Source organism: Mustela lutreola, chromosome 7 (genome assembly GCF_030435805.1).
Source record: "Mustela lutreola isolate mMusLut2 chromosome 7, mMusLut2.pri, whole genome shotgun sequence".
Lineage (NCBI taxonomy): Eukaryota > Metazoa > Chordata > Mammalia > Carnivora > Mustelidae > Mustela > Mustela lutreola.
In genome coordinates, this window is record NC_081296.1 from 119,647,922 (window position 1) to 119,671,989 (window position 24,068).

At 35.7% G+C, this 24,068-nt stretch overlaps 1 protein-coding gene across 14 annotated transcripts in view; it reads left to right on the plus strand.

The window, feature by feature from the left end:
• GPHN (gephyrin) overlaps window positions 1–24,068 on the plus strand; it is a 641,151-nt gene that overhangs the window by 552,301 nt on the left and 64,782 nt on the right. For all 14 annotated transcript variants that reach the window (XM_059182361.1, XM_059182360.1, XM_059182367.1 and 11 more), the window contains 4 exons: window positions 8,035–8,090; window positions 15,403–15,522; window positions 17,049–17,107; window positions 18,184–18,337. In XM_059182361.1, coding sequence (XP_059038344.1) covers window positions 8,035–8,090; window positions 15,403–15,522; window positions 17,049–17,107; window positions 18,184–18,337 — 389 coding nt within the window. The remainder of the gene's footprint in view (window positions 1–8,034; window positions 8,091–15,402; window positions 15,523–17,048; window positions 17,108–18,183; window positions 18,338–24,068) is intronic.

Below are 24,068 nucleotides of genomic sequence, written 5' to 3' on the forward strand. Positions count from 1 at the left end.
AAGTGATGACAATATAATAGGAAGACCTGTAACCTAATAAAACTAAAACTGCATTCAGGATGGAGTGTTTTTTGTTTTTTTTTTTTAAGAGATAAGGAGACATTTATTTTGGGTGCCGGCAGCTGGGGAAGGTGACAGACTCAAGTCTTAACAATTGACCTCTCCCAAGGATGGAATGAATTTGAAAGATAGAAAATGAAAGTAGCATGTTACCCCTTAATTAATATCAATACAATATTTTTATTAATATTTTTGAAGAGTTATATCCCTTTGCACTGATTAAGCTAACCATCTTGATGTATTTCCAACTTCCCCTACAAATGTGGATGCCTATTATCTCACAATTTCTTCGTAGATGTTAATAAGGGCAAAAGTACCTCACATGCCAAATTCAGCTTTCTTGAAACTTTCTAATTCAAAAGGCTTATGCCTCCAAAACTTGTTTTACAGAGATGATTTAGAAAGAGGGAAAAGTCTAAACATGCCACTAATTATTTTGAGAATCATGTGTAACAATTCTGGAAGGATAGAAGACAAATCCTTGCCACTGGGTTAAAGTAAATTTTAATTTTTTTCTTTTTTACATTCTGATTGAAATACGTACTTATGAGAAATACAGAAAATTAAAAAGAACATTTTAAACTTACCCATTATATCACTCCCTAACCACTATTAACATTTTGTTGTACTTCCTTCCAGTAGGTTACATTGCATACTAAAATTCAGTATCACCTCTGATTTAGAGCTTTTGTTCTTTGACAAAACCCTTGTCCTAGGGTTTCTATTTCTTCCACACAAATCCCAGGCCACAGCTGGTTTTCCATTTGATAACCTATTGTCTTTCACTATAGTTCACTGTGGATAAAGAAGAGGACCTTACGATATGGGAATATTACTCAAGTGAGCAGAGAGATACATGAATTAATTAATTTTGGTCAATTCCAAAAAACTTAAAATAACTGTGTTTAAGGAAATAGTATCTCTTTCCCCAGTATTACCAATAAATGGGCATTTTTTTTCCTGGAAGATGATGGTAAAGAATATAAAATCCTTTCTCACTCACCTGTCCTACTCTTAACTTCCTGCTTTCCATAAGAAAAAGCCACAGATTTAAAATTCCAAACTCACCTGTTTTAATTCCTCAATATAATTGTAGCAACTATTAATCTTGCTGTGCTAGTCTTATAACCTGTCTTTGCCTGACCCAACACTTTCTATAATCTTAATTTCAGTATACACACAAATACTATTACCCTGTCAGCCTATTATCTAGTCTTAGTTTGGTTCCATAATCAATTCTTAATTCCTTTGCCTGGTTGTTCTGTCACAGATATTTCCTAGGACCTCTGAAAGCTATGCTTTCTCTATAGCCCCAGTTTATTCAGTCCTACCAGAGAAATGTTGAAACTCTTTATTATTGAAAATCATAATAGCTACAAGGTGTTTTAAGAGGCTCAGAGGGAGTTCCCATATGGCCGGAAAATGAAAATGAAGGATAGTTCTATGGCAAAGGGCTCAGTGGAGATCATTTCTATACATTGCCACAATAAATAGTTATCTAATGGTATCCATTCAAAAATGATATAATCTTTAAATAAACAGGTGAAGAAGACTAAAGCGTTTCCTGGACATTAAAAAAAAAAAAAGAAGAAGAAGAAGAAGAAGAAGAAGAAGGTAGAAGTGGGAAAAACTTCAGGGTCTAGCATTAAGCATTATGAATCAGCTATAGAATACACTTGCTGCATTATACAATTTGGCTTATATTGGTTTTATCACTCCCTTCAATTTAAATTCTACAATTACAAAGAAGAAAAGAAAACTCATTAAGAGAAATTTCTAAATGTGGGGGATGGGGGTTCTAAGCCTCTTCAGTAATCCCTGGAATCCGTCTGTGTTTTCTAATGATATACTGTGGCTTACTTAGTTTATTTCTTTCCAAGCTTTAGATTCATGTGCAGCATACCTCCACTTCTGCTCCTTCCCACCCAAGTTTGTAGAATTCATCTTGAAAATGGCAACTTTTCTTTTACTTGTCTCTTTAATAGATATTTTAAAATAAATATCAGCTAGTTAGATACATCATTATTTTTGTCTCTTTAAAAAAATATGAGCCTTGGTGATAATGTAAAATCAGGATTTCTGTTGTAGCTCACTAATTTTTTACTCATTTTTCTTTAAGTCTGAATTTGTCTATTTGAATATAGACAATCTTAGAGTGTTCTGCTCCTTAGAAAGGGTAGTTCATTAACCAGCACCATCAACATCAGCTTGTTAGAAATGTAGAACCTCAAGCTCTCTCCCAGACCTACTGGATCAGAATCTGTATTTTAACAAGATCTCCAGTTGATTTATATGCACATTAAGGGTTGAGAAATACTGTTATAAAGGAAATGATAAAAACAACTTCTCTCTTGCTACCAGGAGCCTTCTATAATGTGGTTTGACTGAGCCTTCTTTAGCTAGCAGTATAGAAACATATTTCCCAGATAGAAATTTTCAGGGCAAGGTGAAGAACATAGTGTAAGTGAGGACATATTCTCTTTCCAGTCAATGCATCTTCCCTGCTTCTTGGAATCATTTAAGGGCTTTTCAGATATTGGCCTTCTTTTTTTTTTTTTTTAAGATTTTATTTATTTATTTGACAGATCACAAGTAGGCAGAGAGGGAGGCAGAGAGAGAGGAAGGGAAGCAGGCTCCCCACTGAGCAGAGAGCCCAATACGGGACTTGATCCCAGGACCCTGGAATCATGACCTGAGCCGAAGTCAGAGGCTTTAACCCACTGAGCCACCCAGGTGCCCCAGATATTGGCCTTCTTGACATTATAGCAGGCTTGCCCCCAAATGATCTACAGCCACTCATTATTCAGTGACATTTATTTGGAGCATTTGTGTGCAATATTGATATAAGGCATTTTGATTCTAGGTGTATTTGCATGTGTGGGGGAACAGGAGACAGGAAGAAAGTTGAAGAACAGAGGGTTTCAAAAAAGAAAGGGAGTGATCCCTATCTCTGAGGAGCTCATAATCTAGCTGAAGAAATAAAAGCATTCACCTTTTTAAAATTATTCAAGAAAACTTAGAAAACACAATACTAACCTCTGTCTTCTTTCTCTCTCACAAATCAGTTTACAAACTTCCCACCTATCAAATTTCCCACCTTCCCAGTATTATGGAAATGCTAAATTCATTTCATTATTCTTTTAACAAATATTTACTGAAAACCAATGATGAGCTAGGGACTATGCAGACAGAAAGCAACATAATCCAAGTTATATAAAATTAACCAGAGTAGTCTTTCTAAATATTCTAAAGAAGGTCAATGCTGACTCACATTTGAAAACTATATACATAGACCAGCAGGAAATGGAAGGTATTCAAAATACAGTATTCTGTGTTGAAAAATATTAAATTATTCATTTATGCATGCATCCTTCTAAATAGATTCGTAGACACCTCATTTATTTATTGAACTCATTCATTTATTGAACATTTCTAATACTTCACATACTGAAATTTTATTGAGTACCTGTTGTGCAGCAAGTGCTATGGATTCTCCTGGGACAAATAAGCAAATAATTGCAAATAATTAGAAAGCCATAATTAGAGTTATTTAGGAAATACACCAGAGAAGCAAAAGAGCAAGTAGCTAACTCTTGAGGAAAGGAATCAGAAAAGACTTCAAAGAAAAGGTGACACTTGAGCATCTAAAAAGCTAAGAAGACCTTAGTCAGAAGGCACAGATAAGAAAAGGACACTCCAAGCAATGGAAGTAGCATATATTATGGAGCTGAATTATGAGTCATCTTGGTACTCTCAAAGAGCTCCAGTTCTAGAAATTGAGAGTGGCTGGGACATAAGATATAAGGAGGATATGAACCAGAGGCCTTTGCACATAGGTGAAGACCTTTAGATGGAGCATTTCCATTTCATATTTCTCTTTCTTCCTCTCTCCCTCTCTCTTTCCCTCCCTCTCTCTTTCTCTCTCACACACTCACACATCCCTTCTGCCTACTTACCTTTTATTCATCCTTCATATTCAAACCAGAAATCCTTTTATCAAGATGGCTTTCCCTTACCCTTACAGGGTACTTCCACTGTATGGAAGGCACTTTCACTGTATGCTCTCATAAAACTATGTTTCCTTCCAATAGAATAGTTTTCTTTATTTGCATGTATATATTCATTAATGTAATTGATTAATATCTATCTCTTCCACTACATCAGTGACTTTAACCCCACCCACAAGACACACATTAAATACACTATTATACACACATATAACATATGTAACATATACAATATAAAAATTGTGCATATGCACACATATATAAACAAAAATAAGTTTCATGAAACAATATTCATCTTGCCATGTGTGATAAAATATATTTCTATTCATTTTCATTTCAAAAACTTTTTACAAGTTTACTTTAAAACCCACCTCCATATTTGCTCCAGAGCTTGAAAAACATCGCAGCAAGTTGGCACTACATTAGAATAGAAACCACGTCTGCTGGTTTTACTCCACTCTGTCTCAGCACCTAGAATGACACCTAGGACACAGAACACTGTATAGAAATTTAGTGAATGAATGAGAGGAATAAAAAGCTTTAAAAGATACTGTTTTTAAAGTATTATCCCAACTTTTATCAACAAGAAAACTGAAGTTTAGAAAAAGTCTTAATAATTTGCTGAGGCAAGGGAAACAAAAGCAAAAATGAATTATTGGAACTTCATCAGGATAAAAAGCTTTTGCCAGAAAAGGAAGCACTCAACAAAACTAAAAAGTAACCTATGGAATGGGAGAAGATAGTTGCAAATGACATATCAGATAAAGGGCTAGTATCCAAGATCTATAAAGAACTTACCAAACTCAACACCCCCTCCCCCCAAAAAAAAAATCCAACCAAGAAATGGGCAGAAGACATGAACAGACATTTCTCCAAAGAAAACATCCAAATGGCCAACAGACACATTAAAAAAATGACCAACATCACTTAGCATCAGGGAAATACAAATCAAAAACACAATGAGATGCCATTTTACACCAGTCAGAATCACTAAAATTAACAAGTCAGGAAACAACAGATGGTGGCAAAGATGTGGAGAAAGGAGGAACCCTCTTACACTGTTGATGGGAATACAAACTGGTACAAACACTCTGGCAAACAGTATGGAGGTTCTTCAAAGGTTAAAAATAGAGCCACCCTATGGCCCACCAATTGCACTACTAGGTATTTATCCAAAGGATAGAAACATTCAAAGGGGCACATGAACCTAATGCTTATAGCAGCAATGTCCATAATAGCCAGAATATAGAAAGAACCCAGATGTCCATCATCCGTGAATGGACAAAGAAGTTGTAGAAAATTACTTAGCTACCAAAACCAATGAAATCTTGCCATTTTCAAGGACATGGATGGAGCTAGAGAGTATAATGCTCAGCGAAATAAATCAGTCAGAAAAAGACAAATACCATATGATTTCATTCATATATGGATTTTAAGAAAAAATGGATGAACTTAGGAGAAGGAAAGGAAAATAAAATATGATGAAAACAGAGAAGGAGGCAAACCATAGAGACTCTAAACTATATAGAGGAAACAAACCAAGGGATGCTGGAGGAGAGGTGGATGGTGATGAGGTAATCAGGTAATGGGCATTAAGAAGGGTACTTGAGGTAATGAGCACTAGGTGTTATATACAACTGATGAGTCACTAAATTCTACCCCTGAAATGAATAATAAGTGTATGTTAACTAAATTGAATTTAAATTTTTTAAAAATGAAAAAAAAACAATTTGCTGAAGGTTCTGAGGCTACTAATAGGCAGAACCAGGATTCAGATTCAGCTCTGTTTTACTTTAAAACCTTGCTAATTTCCTCTCATTCAAGAAGTAAAAGAGAAATGTCTAGGTTGCTTATGAGAGGTGTCAAGCTGGTAAAATCTCTAGTAGAGAAAATAATTTAAAATTACTTTATTCACAAGATATAGTTGGTGTTTGAATTCTGAAAGATAATTGACTTTTTAATTTTCTACAATAAGAACATCAAAATTCACTTTAAGACACTATAAAAATAAACAGAAGGATAGATGAAATAAGATAGATAAAATGTTGATAATTGTGGAAGCAATGATTCTGTCCGTTTTATGTCTATTTTAAATTGCTCTTTTAAAAAAATAATTTTATGTTTTAAAAACACCAAAACATCCTAATAAGAATAACATTGGAGGAAAACTATTCTTGTTTTTCAAGTGAGCACTTAAAATATAATAGGATTCCAAAAAACACAAGAAAGCTAAGAGTTTATCAACTAAAATAATGTCTATGAAGCACAAGATACAACATCTAGTACATAGAAGAGACTTAGTGTTAATTTTTTTTCCTTTCTACATCAGGTTAAACAAAGCCACCTGTGCAAAAAAAAAGTGGCTCATTATAAACAATATTATATATAAGACTTTAAAAAAACACCACTTTGTGGTCACATTTTTAAAAAATGAATTTTGGGGAGCCTGGGTTGCTGAGTCAGTTGAGCATCTAACTCTTGATTCTGGCTCAGGTCATGGTCTCAGGATCCAAGGCTTGAACCCGGCCCTGGTCTTGGAGCTCAGTACAGAGTCTGCTTGTCCTGCTCCCTCTGCTCCTCCCCACCTACCTCCTCCCTCTGCTGATAACCATGCATATGCACATCATCCCTCACTCTCTCACTCTCTCAACAAAATTTAAAAATAAATAAAAATTAAAAATAAATTTCATATGTCCTTTTTAAAAGAAATACTTTTTACTATTTAAAGTATGGTTGCAAATATAATTAAAATATTCATATAGAAAGCTGTTAACTTTTCTGTATATGTGTCCACAAATCCTTGCCATAGACAGATGACATGGAAGTAATGGTCATGATCATAAAACTCATTTGATAGGTACTGCCTTGCCAATAGTATGGATCTGAAATCCACATCATAGATGAAGAAAACCCTTTTGAATATATTTCTCTCCCAGAATATTTTTTGGTGCAGCTATTGCTATACCGTATATAGAAAAAAATTGGTTGAGTTTTTCCCTCTCAATTCTGTTTCTTCTGATTTAAAAATAAATAGTCAATGGAAATTGTAATGCAGAGTTGCCTGTATATTATGATTTAGAAATAACACTTTGGCCCATTATTTAAAAAAAAATACTGTATTGGGAATTAAGGTACTGTATTTTAGTCCTAGGTCTACCACTAATCAGAACTTGTCAACCTAAGTTCCTCCATTCTGTGATTCATTTCCTTCAAATGTCAAATGAAAAAAAGATATTTTCTTTCTACTTTACTGGGTTATTATAAAAATCAGATTGGGTGATAAATAAGAAAATAGTTCGAAATTTATAGAAAATGGAGAAATGTGAATATAAATAGTAATATATCTATATAGGTATATCCACGAGAGTGTACACATACATCACACATATATGCCCATAGAAAAGATAGTATTTATTTAGGAGGATGGGCTAGAAGAAATAGTTCTATTTAAAAAGTACAAATATATGGGGTTCCTGGGTGGCTCAGTCATTTGAGCTTCTGACCCTTGATTTCAGCTTAGATTGTGATCTCCTGTATCATGATCTCATGGGTCATGGGATCAACCTCCCCATTCAGCAGGGAGTCTGCTTGAAAATTCTCATCCTCTACCTCTCCCTGCATTCACACATGCTCGCTCACTCTCTCTTTCTCTCTTATTTAAATAAATAAATCCTTAAAAGAATTAAAAGTACAAGAATCAAATTGTGGCACAACAGGAAGACCATCTCCAGTAACACCAAGAAAGAGCATGATTAAATCACTTCTACTGGTACTTCTGAATGGTGGATACAAAGATCAAACCAGCAGTTACAACACCATTGTCTGGTTGAGGAGCTCAGAAAAGTATTCCATTTTCCTGAAACTTTATCTGATCATTTGAGTCAAATTTTAGAATTCCAACACTCAATCCTTATTCCGTGCCGTACGTCCATTTTGATGTTTGTTCTTGGTTCTGTTCGCCTCACAGCTGCTGATGGCCCAGGAGATCGTTTCATCATTGGGGAATCCCAAGCTGGTGAGCAGGTAAGATTCACAGGCTTGAAAGACTCTTAAGATTTCAATTTCATGGACTTTCAGCATCCAATTCTAAGTTTCTACCATCATTGTAATGGAAATTTTAGAGATGGATTAAACAAGTTATCAAAGAGATTAAAGGATGGTTCCCATGAGAAAGCTGAAAGAATTATTTTTTAACTGAAAGAAATCTGCATCTATTAATATATGGCATGGTATTTTTGGTGTGTCTCACAGATTCCCTACAAGCATTTTCCAGTCCTATGATTAGATGATTCTTTCTTATATAAACATTAATGTTCTAAGCAGACCTATAGTTTCTAGGTCATCTTCTCAAACTTTTCTCCAACCTGTATTACAAACAGGGAAAATTAGAAGCAAATTATTTAACCTCTCTAGCTAATCACTTAGATTAGCTTTTCTCACTAGGGAGCTAGCCAGCGTACAGGAATATACATATATTTCTATTAAGAAATGAAGCACTGATGGAAGTACAGTAGAAGGTCTCTTATTTGATACTTTTGAGTCAAAAAATAATAATAATAATAATCTTTTAAAAGAGTCTAACAGCCTCAAACTTAAGTACATATATCTATATGCATGTGTGTGTGTGTGTGTGTGTGTGTGTGTGTGTGTGTATAAAACAGTGCTGTATGCATCATTATATTTAAAAGGAAATAGAGAACGTATGTTAATCCAGTGAGTTTTGAAGGTTGGTTAAAAGAGCTCCTACCTTATCAAATAGAACCAGAAGAAGACCAAGATACTTTTTAACCTCTGCCTCTATGGAGTATTCATAAGTATTATATAAAAATAAAGGAGGATATGAATGCATGGATGAATGAATGAATGAATACATGTGGAGATTTGAGCAAAAGCTATGTCCCATGCCTTTTCTTCCTTGGCTTAGTATGTACTCCCATATGTGCTGAAAATAGGGAAAGTTAAGTAAGTATATAGGAGAAGAATGGTGCCCATGGTGGTGACCCCAGCTACCTCATCCCTACATCCAAGCATCAAAGAGGTCTGTGTATAGATTGCTGAAGCCAAACTGGCACTATAGTGATTAGATGTTATACACAGGTTGGTTTTAATCCTCATCACTAAAAGAACAGCTAGGCCTGGGTCCCTTTTTTATAAATGTCTTGTATTATGACCTCATAATTTACTCAACTTCTCAATATATACTTCACTCAGTGTTGGATGTCTGAAGCATCCATTTGTATTACAAAGCTACAAAGTACCAATTATTCAGGTCTCTGATCTTCAGTTGAGTCTATCTAACATTTATCAAACATACCTACTATGTATACCAAGCACTGTGTTGCGTTCTAGGGGTATAAAGTAGATTAAGATATGATTTCTACTCTTAAGGAGTTTACATCTAGTGGAGGTGACAGAATATAACAACTAATTATAATATATTAAATGTTAAACTAATGCTATCAGTCATGTACTGTGGAAGACAATAGGGAGGTTGAGCATTTCATCCTAGGAGTATTAAGAAAATACTATTAGAGCTGGACCTAAGAGGATTTTACAAAAACAGAAATGAGAAAACGACATTCTAGGCCAAGAGAACAGTAGAAATCAAGACACAGGTGTTTTTAAAAATTGCATAGAATGTTTAGGGAACTGCCAATAGTTCAGGGTAGTCAAAGCCTAGTATAAATAGATAGATAGGTAACAGATTAATAAATGCCTTTTTGTCTTCTTAAACCTTATTTACTAGTTAAGATTTCTGAATGTACTAGAGAACTAGGAACACAAAAAAAGTCATGAAACTTAAAAGTTGCTAATTTCTTGTAAGGTCTATGGGGAAAAAAGATGAAAACCATACAAGAAAATGGGGTTTCTCCTTGATTTATCTGTGATGTCCTTTATAACTAAGGTATCATACAGACTTTGTAGCAATCACAGAGATCTTACATTAGCCAGATTGCTCACTTTTTGGAAGTACGTATGCTTGAGAATTACACTGAGACAGTGATATACAAAATACTTTCTTAGTGTATCAAATACTTGACTTTAAATCATTTATACTTTGGTCCTATTGATTAGCACTGGACACTGTCAAAGAAAATATTACATGATTATAAAGTGCTGTCACTGAGCAAATCTCAAAAAAAACCTCAACACCTCTGTTAAGGAAAAATCAAGATTTTAACCATTTTAGTTTATATAAAACTTATAAGGTATATCAATAGAAATTTTTAAAAATGAGTTACTCATAAAGAATTGTTACTCTGAATCTAAAGGAATTACTTCACATATTCCTAGAGTTTTTCATCTGATTCCATTCAATTGAGGTTTATAAATATCTTTATATATCCAATAATATCTTTTACATTGGATCTCATATAAGTGAGCTGGTAGGAAGTCTTCACCTATCACTTAGATTTACTAATCTTAGAGAGGAGCCACATTTTTTATTTAATGATTACACAAAAACACTTCATAAGTGTTAGTTTAAACCAAGAAGTAGAGAAAATTACATGTACAACCACAATAAAACTTAGAGTAAATTTACAAAGTATCCATTGAACCTGCCTAAATTGAGGCAGGGCTACAAACTAACACTCTTCAGCTTAAGAAGCAGCTGCCCTGAAACTCACTTTAGGATTCACTTTCTGCCTTAGCCAAAAAGGCACTTTCAGCAAAAGAAGGACCTGTTTAGGCCTATATCAAATATCTTTGTTGCATAGGCTCTGAAGATAGTTTTAGCATTAATAACTCTAGTAAAAATAAATATATATATCAAAATGAAACTTTTCATCAAAAATCACTGCACTGCAAAATGACCCTGTACAGTAGATTATGGGATGTCCCAGACAATGAGTAATATCTAAGTTGAATTTTTTTTTTTATTTTAATGCATTGGGCCCTAAACTTCTCATATGAAATCCTATGCAGCATTTGGTAGAAAAATTACATAAAAATGCAACCATTCCAAAACCCTGAATATCTTTTATTCAGATAGCAAAATAAGGAAATATAAGATCCATAGCTCAATGCGAGAGCTGATCCCAAGAATCTCTTTTGCCAGTAACTATGGGAGAAAGGCAGGGAGAACACTGGAGTTTTAAGCCAAGAAAGATGGAATACTTCATGTAGTTGTGAGCTTCTGAGATCATACATGTTCATGCATTCATTCTAGAAATATTTATTCATCACCAACTTTGTGCTAGACGCATTCTAGGCTTTGGTATGATAAAGTGATAAATATTTCTGGAAAAGGGGTGATTAAGGGGACTATACCCAAGAAATAGGGTTAAGGGAAACCAGCTAAGGAATGTTAAGCACCCAGGTGCTAACAATGACTCTCCACTACCAGCTATCTCTAGTTCTAATGGGACAAAGGGAAAGAGTTTTACCTGGACCTGGGGAGATTCATAGCTATGAGACAACACCACCCAATAGGAGCTGTGGCCCTCAGTAATAAAGATGACATAGCCATCACCACACTGCAGCCCATCAGAGAAAGAGCAAGTAGAATAAAACCCTACCTTTCCCTTTCTTGTACCTCTAATCTCTTGTTGACCATTCCCATTAGCTGAACCTAATCAGAAGCCAGAGTAACGGGAACCTAGATGAAATAGTCCATAGAGAGCAGCCTTCTGGGTCACAGCACAGAATAGAAAATGAAGATGTTATCTGGAGAAGCAAACAAAAAAACAAATCCTGATCTTTGTAAGGGCTTGTATTCTAGAATGTAACAATACACTTAACACTATCCCTAGTATAAATTGAAGGGTTTGATAATTTTAGTTATTGGTAATATTGTTTGCAGTAATATTATTGAAAAAAGATTTTCAAGGCTGCTCTGGTAAACAAATTTCCTGTTTTGCTTTATACTTCTAATAGAGGGGTATTTTTCCTTAACCATTCCCTAAATTTTTTTAATGTGGTAGAAAATATATAAAATAAAATAAATGTACCATCATAACCATTTTTAATGTACAGTTTAGTAATGTTAATATATTCACATTGTTGTGACTTAAGATTTTTAAATACTTAAGAAGATATCTTAGAATTCACTTTTAGGAGAAATTTGAAGCATTCCTTTTCCCAACTCTTACCTAAATCATTGGCCTATGAGGCCAAATCAAACCTATCAAACGGGGGCGCCTGGGTGGCTCAGTGGGTTAAGCCGCTGCCTTCGGCTCAGGTCATGATCTCAGGGTCCTGGGATCGAGTCCCGCATCGGGCTCTCTGCTTGGCCTCTCTCTCTCTGCCTGCCTCTCCATCTACTTGTGATTTCTCTCTGTCAAATAAATAAATAAAATCTTAAAAAAAAAAAAAACCTATCAAACGGATCTTACAGAAATATGCTTTTCTCTATGCTGAGAGAAGTTTGCAGGGCAGGGCCTGGGGTCAGTCTCCTGTACCATCTGTATGAGAGATCAGATAATGAAAATCTGGATATAATGTTTAGCAGAAATCATTACAGACACTGGAATCATTTTTTAATTACTTCATTGCATTTTCTAGACTTTCATTATTGAAAGGTGAACTAATATGTTTTGGAAAGATTTCAAGTGAAATAATTAAAATGATTTTTCTGACTTGCCTTTATTAAATAAAAAAGTTTACTTAAGGGGCGCCTGGGTGGCTCAGTGGGTTAAGCCGCTGCCTTCGGCTCAGGTCATGATCTCAGGGTCCTGGAATCGAGTCCCGCATCGGGCTCTCTGCTCAGCAGGGAGCCTGCTTCCTTCTCTCTCCCTCTCTGCCTGCCTCTCAGTGTACTTGTAATTTCTCTCTTTTTTTTTTTTTTTTCAGATTTTTATTTTTTATTTTTATTTTTTTTTTGAGTTTTTAATATTTTATTTTTTATAAACATATATTTTTATCCCCAGGGGTACAGGTCTGTGAATCACCAGGTTTACACACTTCACAGCACTCACCAAAGCACATACCCTCCCCAATGTCCATAATCCCACCCCCTTCTCCCAAACCCCCTCCCCCCGGCAACCCTCAGTTTGTTTCGTGAGATTAAGAGTCACTTATGGTTTGTCTCCCTCCCAATCCCATCTTGTTTCATTTATTCTTCTTCTTCTCACTTAAGCCTCCATGTTGCATCACCACTTCCTCATATCAGGGAGATCATATGATAGTTGTCTTTCTCTGCTTGACTTATTTCGCTAAGCATGATACGCTCTAGTTCCATCCATGTTGTTGCAAATGGCAAGATTTCATTTCTTGTGATGGCTGCATAGTATTCCATTGTGTATATATACCACATCTTCTTGATCCATTCATCTGTTGATGGACATCTAGGTTCTTTCCATAGTTTGGCTATTGTGGACATTGCTGCTATAAACATTCGGGTGCATGTGTCCCTTTGGATCACTACATTTATATCTTTAGGGTAAATACCCAATAGTGCAATTGCTGGGTCATAGGGCAGTTCTATTTTCAACATTTTGAGGAACCTCCATGCTGTTTTCCAGAGTGGCTGCACCAGCTTGCATTCCCACCAACAGTGTAGGAGGGTTCCCCTTTCTCCGCATCCTCGCCAGCATCTGTCATTTCCTGATTTGTTGATTTTAGCCATTCTGACTGGTGTGAGGTGATATCTCATTGTGGTTTTGATTTGTATTTCCCTGATGCCGAGTGATATGGAGCACTTTTTCATGTGTCTGTTCGCCATCTGGATGTCTTCTTTGCAGAAATGTCTGTTCATGTCTTCTGCCCATTTCTTGATTGGATTATTTGTTCTTTGGGTGTTGAGTTTGCTAAGTTCTTTATAGATTCTGGACACTAGTCCTTTATCTGATATGTCGTTTGCAAATATCTTCTCCCATTCTGTCAGTTGTCTTTTGATTTTGTTAACTGTTTCCTTTGCTGTGCAAAAGCTTTTGATCTTGATGAAATCCCAGTAGTTCATTTTTTCCCTTGCTTCCCTTGCCTTTTGCGTTGTTCCTAGGAAGATGTTGCTGCGGCAGAGGTCGAAGAGGTTGCTGCCCGTGTTCTCCTCAAGGATTTTGATGGATTCCTTTCGTACATTGAGATCCTTCATCCATTTTGAGTCTATTTTTGTGTGTGGTGTAAGGAAATGGTCCAAATTCATTTTTCTGCATGTGACTGTCCAATTTTCCCAGCACCATTTATTGAAAAGGCTGTCTTTTTTCCATTGGACATTCTTTCCTGCTTTGTCGAAGATTAGTTGACCATAGATTTGAGGGTCTATTTCTGGGCTCTCTATTCTGTTCCATTGATCTATGTGTCTGTTTTTGTGCCAGTACCATGCTGTCTTGATGATGACAGCTTTGTAATAGAGCTTGAAGTCCGGAATTGTGATGCCACCAACGTTGGCTTTCTTTTTCAATATCCCTTTGGCTATTCGAGGTCTTTTCTGGTTCCATATAAATTTTAGCATTATTTGTTCCATTTCTTTGAAAAAGATGGATGGTACTTTGATAGGAATTGCATTAAATGTGTAGATTGCTTTAGGTAGCATAGACATTTTCACAATATTTATTCTTCCAATCCAGGAGCATGGAACATTTTTCCATTTCTTTGTGTCTTCCTCAATTTCTTTCATGAGTACTTTATAGTTTTCTGAGTATAGATTCTGTGTCTCTTTGGTTAGGTTTATTCCTAGGTATCTTATGGTTTTGGATGCAATTGTAAATGGGATTGACTCCTTAATATCTCTTTCTTCTGTCTTGCTGTTGGTGTAGAGAAATGCAACTGATTTCTGTGCATTGATTTTATATCCTGACACTTTACTGAATTCCTGTATAAGTTCTAGCAGTTTTGGAGTGGAGTCTTTTGGGTTTTCCACATATAGTATCATATCATCTGCGAAGAGTGATAATTTGACTTCTTGTAATTTCTCTCTGTCAAATAAATAAATAAAATCTTTAAAAAAAAAGTTTACTTAATAAAGTACTACATTTCTTTAACATCAAAACTTAAGTAAATGACCAATGTGCTAGTTTTTCATAATTGTCTTTCATAAAATCACATTGCATGGCATTTTTTTTCTTAAAGACACTCAAATCACTTTACATAGAAGTATTAAGAAAATTCACATTATTTGAGTGAGACACAATAGTGACAATTGTCACAGTTCTTCAAAAGGAAAACAGGGCACCCAGAAAGACATCTGTCTAGTGGTCATTACCTTAAATAAGTTAAAGCCTCTTTGGTGTAAATACAACTGTTTGTGGGTAGTTTTTATTATTTTGGGCCAAAATGAATAAGAGTATAAGATTTTCCTTTTATGGTTTGTTTCTAAAAATATTAAATCTCCTGCAGACTTTTCCTTTGCCACAGCAGAGTAAATCAATTCTTTTTTACATGTTTGTATTTTCAGCCAACTCAGACAGTAATGCCAGGACAAGTCATGCGGGTTACAACAGGTGCTCCAATCCCCTGCGGTGCTGATGCAGTAGTACAAGTAGAAGATACTGAACTAATCAGGGAATCCGATGATGTATGTTATCACCAGGTTTTACTGCTCTGTTCCTATGGCTGGGTTATAAACTATGCCCATTTTCTGCAGTGTTTATAAGATTAATCCAGTTGGGCTTTTGGGTTTTATTTGTTCGTTTGTTTGGTAATGTTAGGATCTTACATTGTAGTGTATGGGTCTCCAGTAAATAGGAATTGCCTTATATTTAAAAATCTTTTTTTACAGGAGATATTTTTATGATCATTACTATAATTATAATAGAACTTGAACCACAGTTGGCCCATGCAAACAAGGAAGGAAACTACCTCAAATAGAGCAGCAGAGATAATAACTGTTGACATACCTTATAGCTGAGAAATTTATTCAAGACTAGCTTCTGATAAAATGTGAAAGAAAATTTAACAGAGAAGAAATTAACAAAGAAACTTGAGCAAGTTCTTAAATATTACACTAGGCCAAGCATTTGAACCAAATAGCCCTTCAACTCTGGTTTTCTATAATTCATAAAAATCTTTGCCAGCAAATGACACCCTGGAAAAATTAAATTTATGTCGGTGCCCCCTCTATAGCCTACAATAAAGGATCCTGGGAATTTTCTTGGTCTAAATGGGTCTTCATCTCACTGAAACTCGTGGCAATTATTGGAACCAGAGGGTCAGCCACCAATAAAAGAATAGTTTCAACTGACATTTTAATGATTAGTTATCTTAACTCGTTTTTTAAAGTAGTTTAAGATATTTTGTATCTTAAAAGCCGAAGCTAAAATAACTAATATTCTTCTGGGCTGGCTGGCTATATAGTAAAATTTGGCATGCTGAGAGACAGCCACTTTTCTTGATCTGGGATTTTCTTTTTAATTACTTTCCCACATGTAAGGCTTATAAAATTCAAATCTTGGCACACATATCACACTGCCTGCTGTTAAAACTGTGCAACAGATTTATTGGGCATCAGGGAAGCCAGCAAAGCATTGAAATCCAGAACACATGCATCCACCGACTCTGCCGGATGACAAGACACAGTTCCAGTGTCACAATATTATTCACAGCCCATAAATGTAAAATTAATGATCACCATTAATTTACAGATATCTACTACCAGGAAAACTGTAAGTCCTTCATTGAAATTTCTGCAGATATCTGGGAAACTTGGCATAATTCATGGGAACAGAAGAGACAGGTTATCTCCATCCACATTTGATGTATCTATTAGGGTAGCCATATAGATAGATCTTTTGTTTTCCCTTGAGAGTGCTATCCTACAATGTAAAATTCAGTATTTGAATTGGTACATTTTTAAAAACACGAAAATTATGAAAAAATTTTATTTATTTATAAATGAATGTATTGGCATCAAACCTAGTTTTTCAGGTACCTGTGGTAGAAATTTATCATGTTCAAAATGTGTAGCAAATGGTTCTGTTTCTCTGTATTTGTATATATTCTGTACCTATCTGATGATAAATGCATCTGAGTAGCTAAATTGTATTGATCAGAAATTCTGTTAGATTATTCTGTTCGAAATTACATGACTTGCTCTTATTATAGGGCACCGAGGAACTTGAAGTACGAATTCTGGTGCAAGCTCGACCAGGCCAAGATATCAGGTAAATTCATAATGTATAGAATGTGTAGCCAACTTTTGTTTCTACAAAAGGAAACATGAGTTCATGATCATGAACTCAGGAGAGCATGGCTATTGTAAACCCACAGCTCAGTCATTTAGCCATTAGTGTTGAGGACTTTTAACAAGTAGCAAAATGAATTTTCTTAATTCTGCATTTCATGTCTACTCTGCCTACTTTTTTGTAAACATAGTAAAGGTAAATACAATAGTCAAAAGCAACATGAGAAGGAGTAAAGTCATGAGCCTACTTAATCTGCAATTAATCCTGCTTTTAGATAATCCAGAAATCTAGCCCCACCCCAGATAATCCAGAATTTGGTATCAACACAGATAATCCCAGATTTGAGTTTTTATGCAGTTAGCTGATAGCCCCTCCTCTACTGACTACCAATATTAGTAGAATAACCTGCTATTCCTTATATACAAAAATGAGACTACTGTCTTACCATAAGTAGTGCAAAAACTTTACATTATTTTTCTTACATTGGGATGTGTTTGCCCTAATCCCATCAATACTACATTTGCTCAAATGTCCTTATAACAAAGCTACAATTCTCACATCCCTATGGCAAGAAGCCAAGCCAAGTAGACTTCTGTGGCCGTAGACCTGGGCCAGCCTAAATTGTCCAAATAGAAATTATCCCTGTGACTGTAACCTCATTAGTGTTATTCTCCTCACCCCAAAGCTAACTAGCTATGGACATCTTATCATTAATGCCACTAGATATATTCATATAAATTCTTGCCTTATATCAAAGAAAGTTTGTAGTTGGAATTTTTTTACTGTAATTTAGTATAAAGCAATTTGTAAAATAGTTTTCAAATGTGAAATAACATATTCCTTAGCAAAAATGGAAATCTTATTTCTTTTATTTTGTGATTTAAATTTTTTATTAAAACAACAAAGAGTTTTAGAAGCTTTTTATTTTATTATTCTGTTCCTGCCTCATCTCTTAACTCTTTTCTCCTCTTAAGTGTCCTCCTTCTTTGACACTAACGTCGATTGAGAAGATATTATTCTTATCATACTGCTTATGGTTCTGCTTTGACTTTCAGACCCATCGGCCATGACATTAAAAGAGGGGAGTGCGTTTTGGCCAAAGGAACCCATATGGGCCCCTCAGAGATTGGACTTCTGGCAACTGTAGGTGTCACGGAGGTTGAAGTTAATAAGTTTCCAGTTGTTGCAGTTATGTCAACAGGGAATGAGGTAAGAAAAAAAAAGTTCGGGGGGAGTAAGTAACTAATTCAACTTTCAGAAAAAGTCTTTTTGACTTCTGTTCTGTGTCATAAATAGAACATTGTGGATTACAGATTTTTACCACATACATGTAACAGGGAAATAAATATACTGGCCTCAGGATAGTTCAAGTACAGAAGATAAGGAGGAAGACTAGAAATTACATATTAAGAAATCTTCCCTTCCATTTATTAGAACAAAATGTTATAACCAATGACCTTTCCACACACTCAGTACATATAAACAAAGAATGTTGACTGCTAACTATAGATTTCAACTATGCAAATTGAGTGCTCAGTCTATTAGGACAATGAATTCTACCTACCCTGCTGCTGAGATGATGGGCCACCTCTGTGTGGATCAGTGAATTGGGACACAATGGTTAGCCCTTCATCTTGCTGGAAGTTCCTTGTGATACTTAGTCACCAGGAAGAATTTGATAATCTTTTCTCTTTTTCTGCAAGGATGGCATCTCTGGTGGCATGTTTCTCAATATGTCAAATGTCATTTCAACCCTGATTTAGGATGGGGAGTTTCAATTTGAATTTGAAAAATTCCTGTTCCATGTTTTGCTTATACAAGAAATCAGATGTTCTAATCAGACTGGGAATCTTGAAAAATGGATCTGTTGGTAATTCAAAGCCTAAGAGCAGAATCAGAAACTATTGAGATTTTTTTTTTAGGCCTTTAGACCTTACTATTTTTAAAAAGATTTACAGGATTTCTTTTTTTTTTCCTCTTTTAATCCCTAACTTTATTCTGAAAATAAACCATTTATTTGAAAATAAACCATTTATTATGAAAATAAACCATTATTTTTAATTTCTTCAAGTCTTGGAAATGAACATTTTCAAAGGTCTCTGTTATCCTTATAGCTCTTTTAGAAAGGGCAAAAAAATTGGGGTAAATTGGAAGGGGAGAAAAAGCATGAGAGGCTGTGGATCCTGAGAAACAAATTTTGGAGTTTTGGAGGGGAGAGGGTGGGGGATGGGTGAGCATGGTGGTGGGTATTAAGGAGGGCTCATATTTCATGGAGCACTGGGTATGGTGCATAAACAATGACTCTTGGAAAAATTAAATTAAATTAAATTTTAAAAAATAGAAAGAGCAAAAGAAAAGAATAGAATATTTGTTTTGCTAATGGAGAGATCAATCAGTATTCTAGACTTAGTATAGGTACACTGGTCATTCTCTAAAACTATTGACTGACCCAAAACATTCTTTTCAATTGATCTACATAGTGAAGATTTTAATATCCCTAGGACTAACTGACATTATGTTTGGCATCAGAAAGAAATATCTGATAAACTGGTTGACTTAATGAACTGTTCTTATTTGTGATTTATTTGTATGCTTTGTGCATTTAAGTGAGTTCATGGGGGGTTTGCGAAAGCTGAAGAGAATGAGCAAATTCATGAATAACTAGTTATTAGGCAACTTTGTTTAAGCTGTATTTCTTGTATTCTTCCTAATGTTTTTGTAAGGCTGGACCACAGTCTCACTTATCCTCCAGACTACATTGGTAATATTTTTAAAGCTATCATACATTCTGTATTAAAACTGTTGGCTAGTGGTAAAGAAAAGTGATGGGATAAGAATAGAGATGATAGTTATATCATGGAATCTAAGGAAGAATTCGTAGTCCTAGTTCCCTGCCTCCATAGGCTTGATTATCCTTGATGGGCTTTCACAGATGCTATTTTCTGTGGCCTACTATATTTACCATGGTTTTCCAAGGGAATAATGTTTCTAAATCTCTAAATCCACAATCTAAAATAATGTTTCTAAATCCATAATCTCTGGTTTCATATAGTTCAGCACTCATTCCCTAGTTCCATCCAAGATTAGTTGTTATTATGACTCTCTGTGATTGTATAGTTTAGTTCAACCAATGTTTATTAGGTATCTCTATGCCAGGAATTATACTGGAAACTGGGAATAAAAGAAATGAATGAAGTATAGTATCTCTTTTGAAGGCTTGAGATCTTTGATAGAAAATAATGGGGAAAAATTATTTTGTTTCAGAGAGGCCAAAAGAAATTAACACTTGTCTGTTAATGTGGCAAGTCTATAATTTAGTCAGTCACAGCACAAGCTCCCTTTTAGTACTAACTGATTTCTCCTGGAATGAGTGGCTTTATATATGTCCACTTTTGAATCCAGCGTGGTGTATCAGTAAGCAGAACAGTGGCCTGAGGCAACCCAAAGAATGCCATACAAGATATCTGTGTATACTGTCTTTAAAACCTGCCCAGTATTTTGTGACTACATGTGTTTATTTGGGATGGGGGAATTATTTCAAAATTGGGAGGTACAGTTGTGAACTATAACTAGTACAGAATAGTCAATGCAGACATTTGTTTCTTTCAACAAACTGTGTATGTTAACATTTAGGTAATACCATCCAATAATTACATAATTGTGGCATACATTTCCAACCTCATGCATTTGTTCAATAAATATTTATTAGGCATCTATTACATGCTGGAATGTCCATGAGGGGTTATCTTTTTTTTTTTTTTTTTAAGATTTTATTTATTTATTTGTCAGAGAGAAAGCGAGCGAGATCGAGCACAGGCAGACAGAGTGGAAGGCAGAGTCAGAGGGAGAAGCAGGCTCCCTGCGGAGCAAGGAGCCCGATGTGGGACTCGATCCCAGGACGCTGGGATCATGACCTGAGCCGAAGGCAGCTGCTTAACCAACTGAGCCACCCAGGCGTCCCTCCATGAGGGGTTATCTTAACTAAAATGAGTTTTATAAGTTGTGAATACACTCTGTCGTGAACCAGTTTATTTAGAAGGGTTTTGAACTGGAAATTCAGTGTCCAGCAAGGCTGCATCATCAAACTTTCATCTTCAGTGGAACTAATCCTCTTAATCGTCTACACAGCCATCCAAGAGTTATTTTCTTTTTTCTTCAAGTAACATTCAGGTGCAAGGGAACAAGAATTATACTAGGAGACTAGGGGAACCACCAACTTAGAAGCATGTCCTACATAAGAATTAATATTTTTTCTAATAGTCTTAGGCAGCTTCCAAGGTCCCTATAAGGAAAATGTGTAGATACAAGTGTCACCACATTGACAAAAGCCCAAAGATATGGCTTCCCACTAGGTATTCATAGTTCATGTATTTACTTTTAAGATTTTATTTATTTATTTAGTTATTTAGTTAGTTAGTTATTTGACAGAGAGAGAGAGAGCAAGAGAGGGAACACAAGCAGAGGGAGTGGGAGAGAGAGAAGCAGGCTTCCCACTGAACAGGGACCCTGATATGGGGCTGGATCCCAGAACCCCGGGATCATGACCTGAGCCAAAGGCAGGCGCTTAATGACCAAGCCACCCAGGTGCCCCTATAGTTCATTTATAGTACCTTCTAGTCCATATGCAAGTTACCAATAAGAGATTATTTTTGCCATGGAAAATACTGCCTAATAACAAGCTGACATTTCGTCTTTATCAAATTTCCAGGGAAGAGCTAGAAAGTGAACTGAAGCTCAAATATGTCCTTAGAGATGGAAAAGGGTTTTGTAACTCTTTACCCTCACATAAGAGGATCCACTGTGTGTAGAAAATTAGAAAATAATAGTAAAACTTACTATAAGTCATTCTGCTTTTTATCATCACCATGCACTGGCTATTCTAAGAAAAGTCTGTGATAAAATATGCTCTGCAGGGCAAACCATTTCCACCACCCTTCCCCATTTAGTATGCTACCATACTGATGCCAGGCACTGTGCTGACTGCTCAGAATATAGCAGCGAACGAGACAAACAAATTCCCTGTTCCTACAGAATTTATATTCTAATGGAGGCAGGATAGGGGAGATAGTAAACAAAAAATGCCAGTAAGTGGTATGAAGAAAAATTAAGGATAAGATGATAAAGACTAGTAGTAGAAGAGGTATATGCCAAATATTACCTGTTGAAACCTACCCTACATCACCCCTTTCATATTCTCCTCTTTACAATAAAGCTAGAAGGCTGAAAACCCAATTTCCTGGATTCTTTCCACCTGTGGTCCTGTTAGGTTTTGTCATTGGGATGCATTAACACAATATTAAAACTTGGAAATAAATTAGAAGTAGGGGCACCTGGGTGACTCAGTCGTTAAGCGTCTGCCTTTGGCTCAGGTCATGATCCTGGGGTCCTGGGGTCCAGCCCTGCATCAGGGTCCCTGCTCAGCAGGAAGCCTGCTTCTCCCTCTAAATCTCCCACTCCCTCTGCTTGTGTTCCCTCTCTCGCTGTATCTCTCCCTCTGTCAAATAAATAAATTAAATATTTTAGAAGAAGTTAGCTGAAGTATAAGCTCCTCAATCCCCAGTAACATCACTTTCTCCCAGCAGCCTTAGGGACAGTGGTGACTTCCTGTAGTTACTGATCTTTGGAGACACACTTTTCTCCTTTTGTTTTTCCAGCCCTCCTCAAACATTTGAAACCAATTCCCTGTATTCAGTCCTTTTTTCTTCCACTCCCCTTCATTTGAAATACCTAGAGGATTTGGTTTTCCTTTCCAGATCTGACTGATAAAATTTTTTATATAGGGTAATCAGGCCTCACTGAAGAGATAAATTTAGAGTGGAAATCTGAAGGTATTGAGGGTGGTGCCATGTAAGGGGAACTGAGTTCCAAGCAGAGGGAACGACAGAGACAGAAAAATCCTGAGATCGGGGGTATGCTTGTGATGTTTATAACTGAAGTATAGAGGGAAAGGAGCAAAGTAAAAGGATGTGAGGTTAGGGAGGCAACAGAAACAAGACCATTTTATTCTAAGTAGTCAGTTTTGAGGAAGGGAAGCATAACATGAAACATAACGTGTCTTAAATTTTTAAATGTTTACTCTGGCTTTAGTATGTCATGGCATATATATATATGGAGAGAAAAAGGAAAAAGCAGGGAGACTAGTTAGAAAGATATGTAATGTCCAGCAAGAGATTTGGACCAGAGTAGTAGCAGTGGAAATGATGAGAAATAATCAGATCCAGGATATATTCTGAAGTTAAAGCCAACGGGGTTTGCTAGTGAATTCAAAGTAGAATATAAAAGAAAGTGAGGAGTCAAGATGAATTCCAAGATTTTGACTTGATCAATTCTAAGGATAGTTATTACTTAGGTGAGAAAGATTAGGCAGCAGAAATCAGGCTTCTGTTTTGGACATGTTAAGTTTGAGATACTTAATTAAAAACCCTAGTAGAAATATTGAGTAGGCAATTGAACATATTGTGTGTAGCACAGGAGAAAGATTAGAGCTGAAGATATACATGTGGAAATTATTAGCATATACATAGTATTTTAAATCATGAGACTAGATAAAGTCACCTAGGCAATGAATATAAATAGAAGATAGGGTATATAAGTTTTACACTTAGGAGGCAGCTGGATCTTCCTCTTCTTTCCCCAATACTTATATTTCCCAGGTATTTTGTTTTGTTTTGTTTTATATTTTCCAGTCTTATTTTCTTATTTTGACTCTTGATGATATCCTCTCTTTCCGAATCCTTGAAACTTTAGATGGTGACCTAAAGGTCTTTAAACTGGACATAAGTCAACCAGCTGCCATTAATTCAGGGAGTCAAGATAGTATGCTTGCTATCCGGTTACTCAAAGTCCAAACAATAATTATTTTTTTTAGTATGCATTGGGTCTTCTAGTTTTGGGGGTACTGTCTCACTTTCAGCCATATTCCATAACTCATATTTATTCA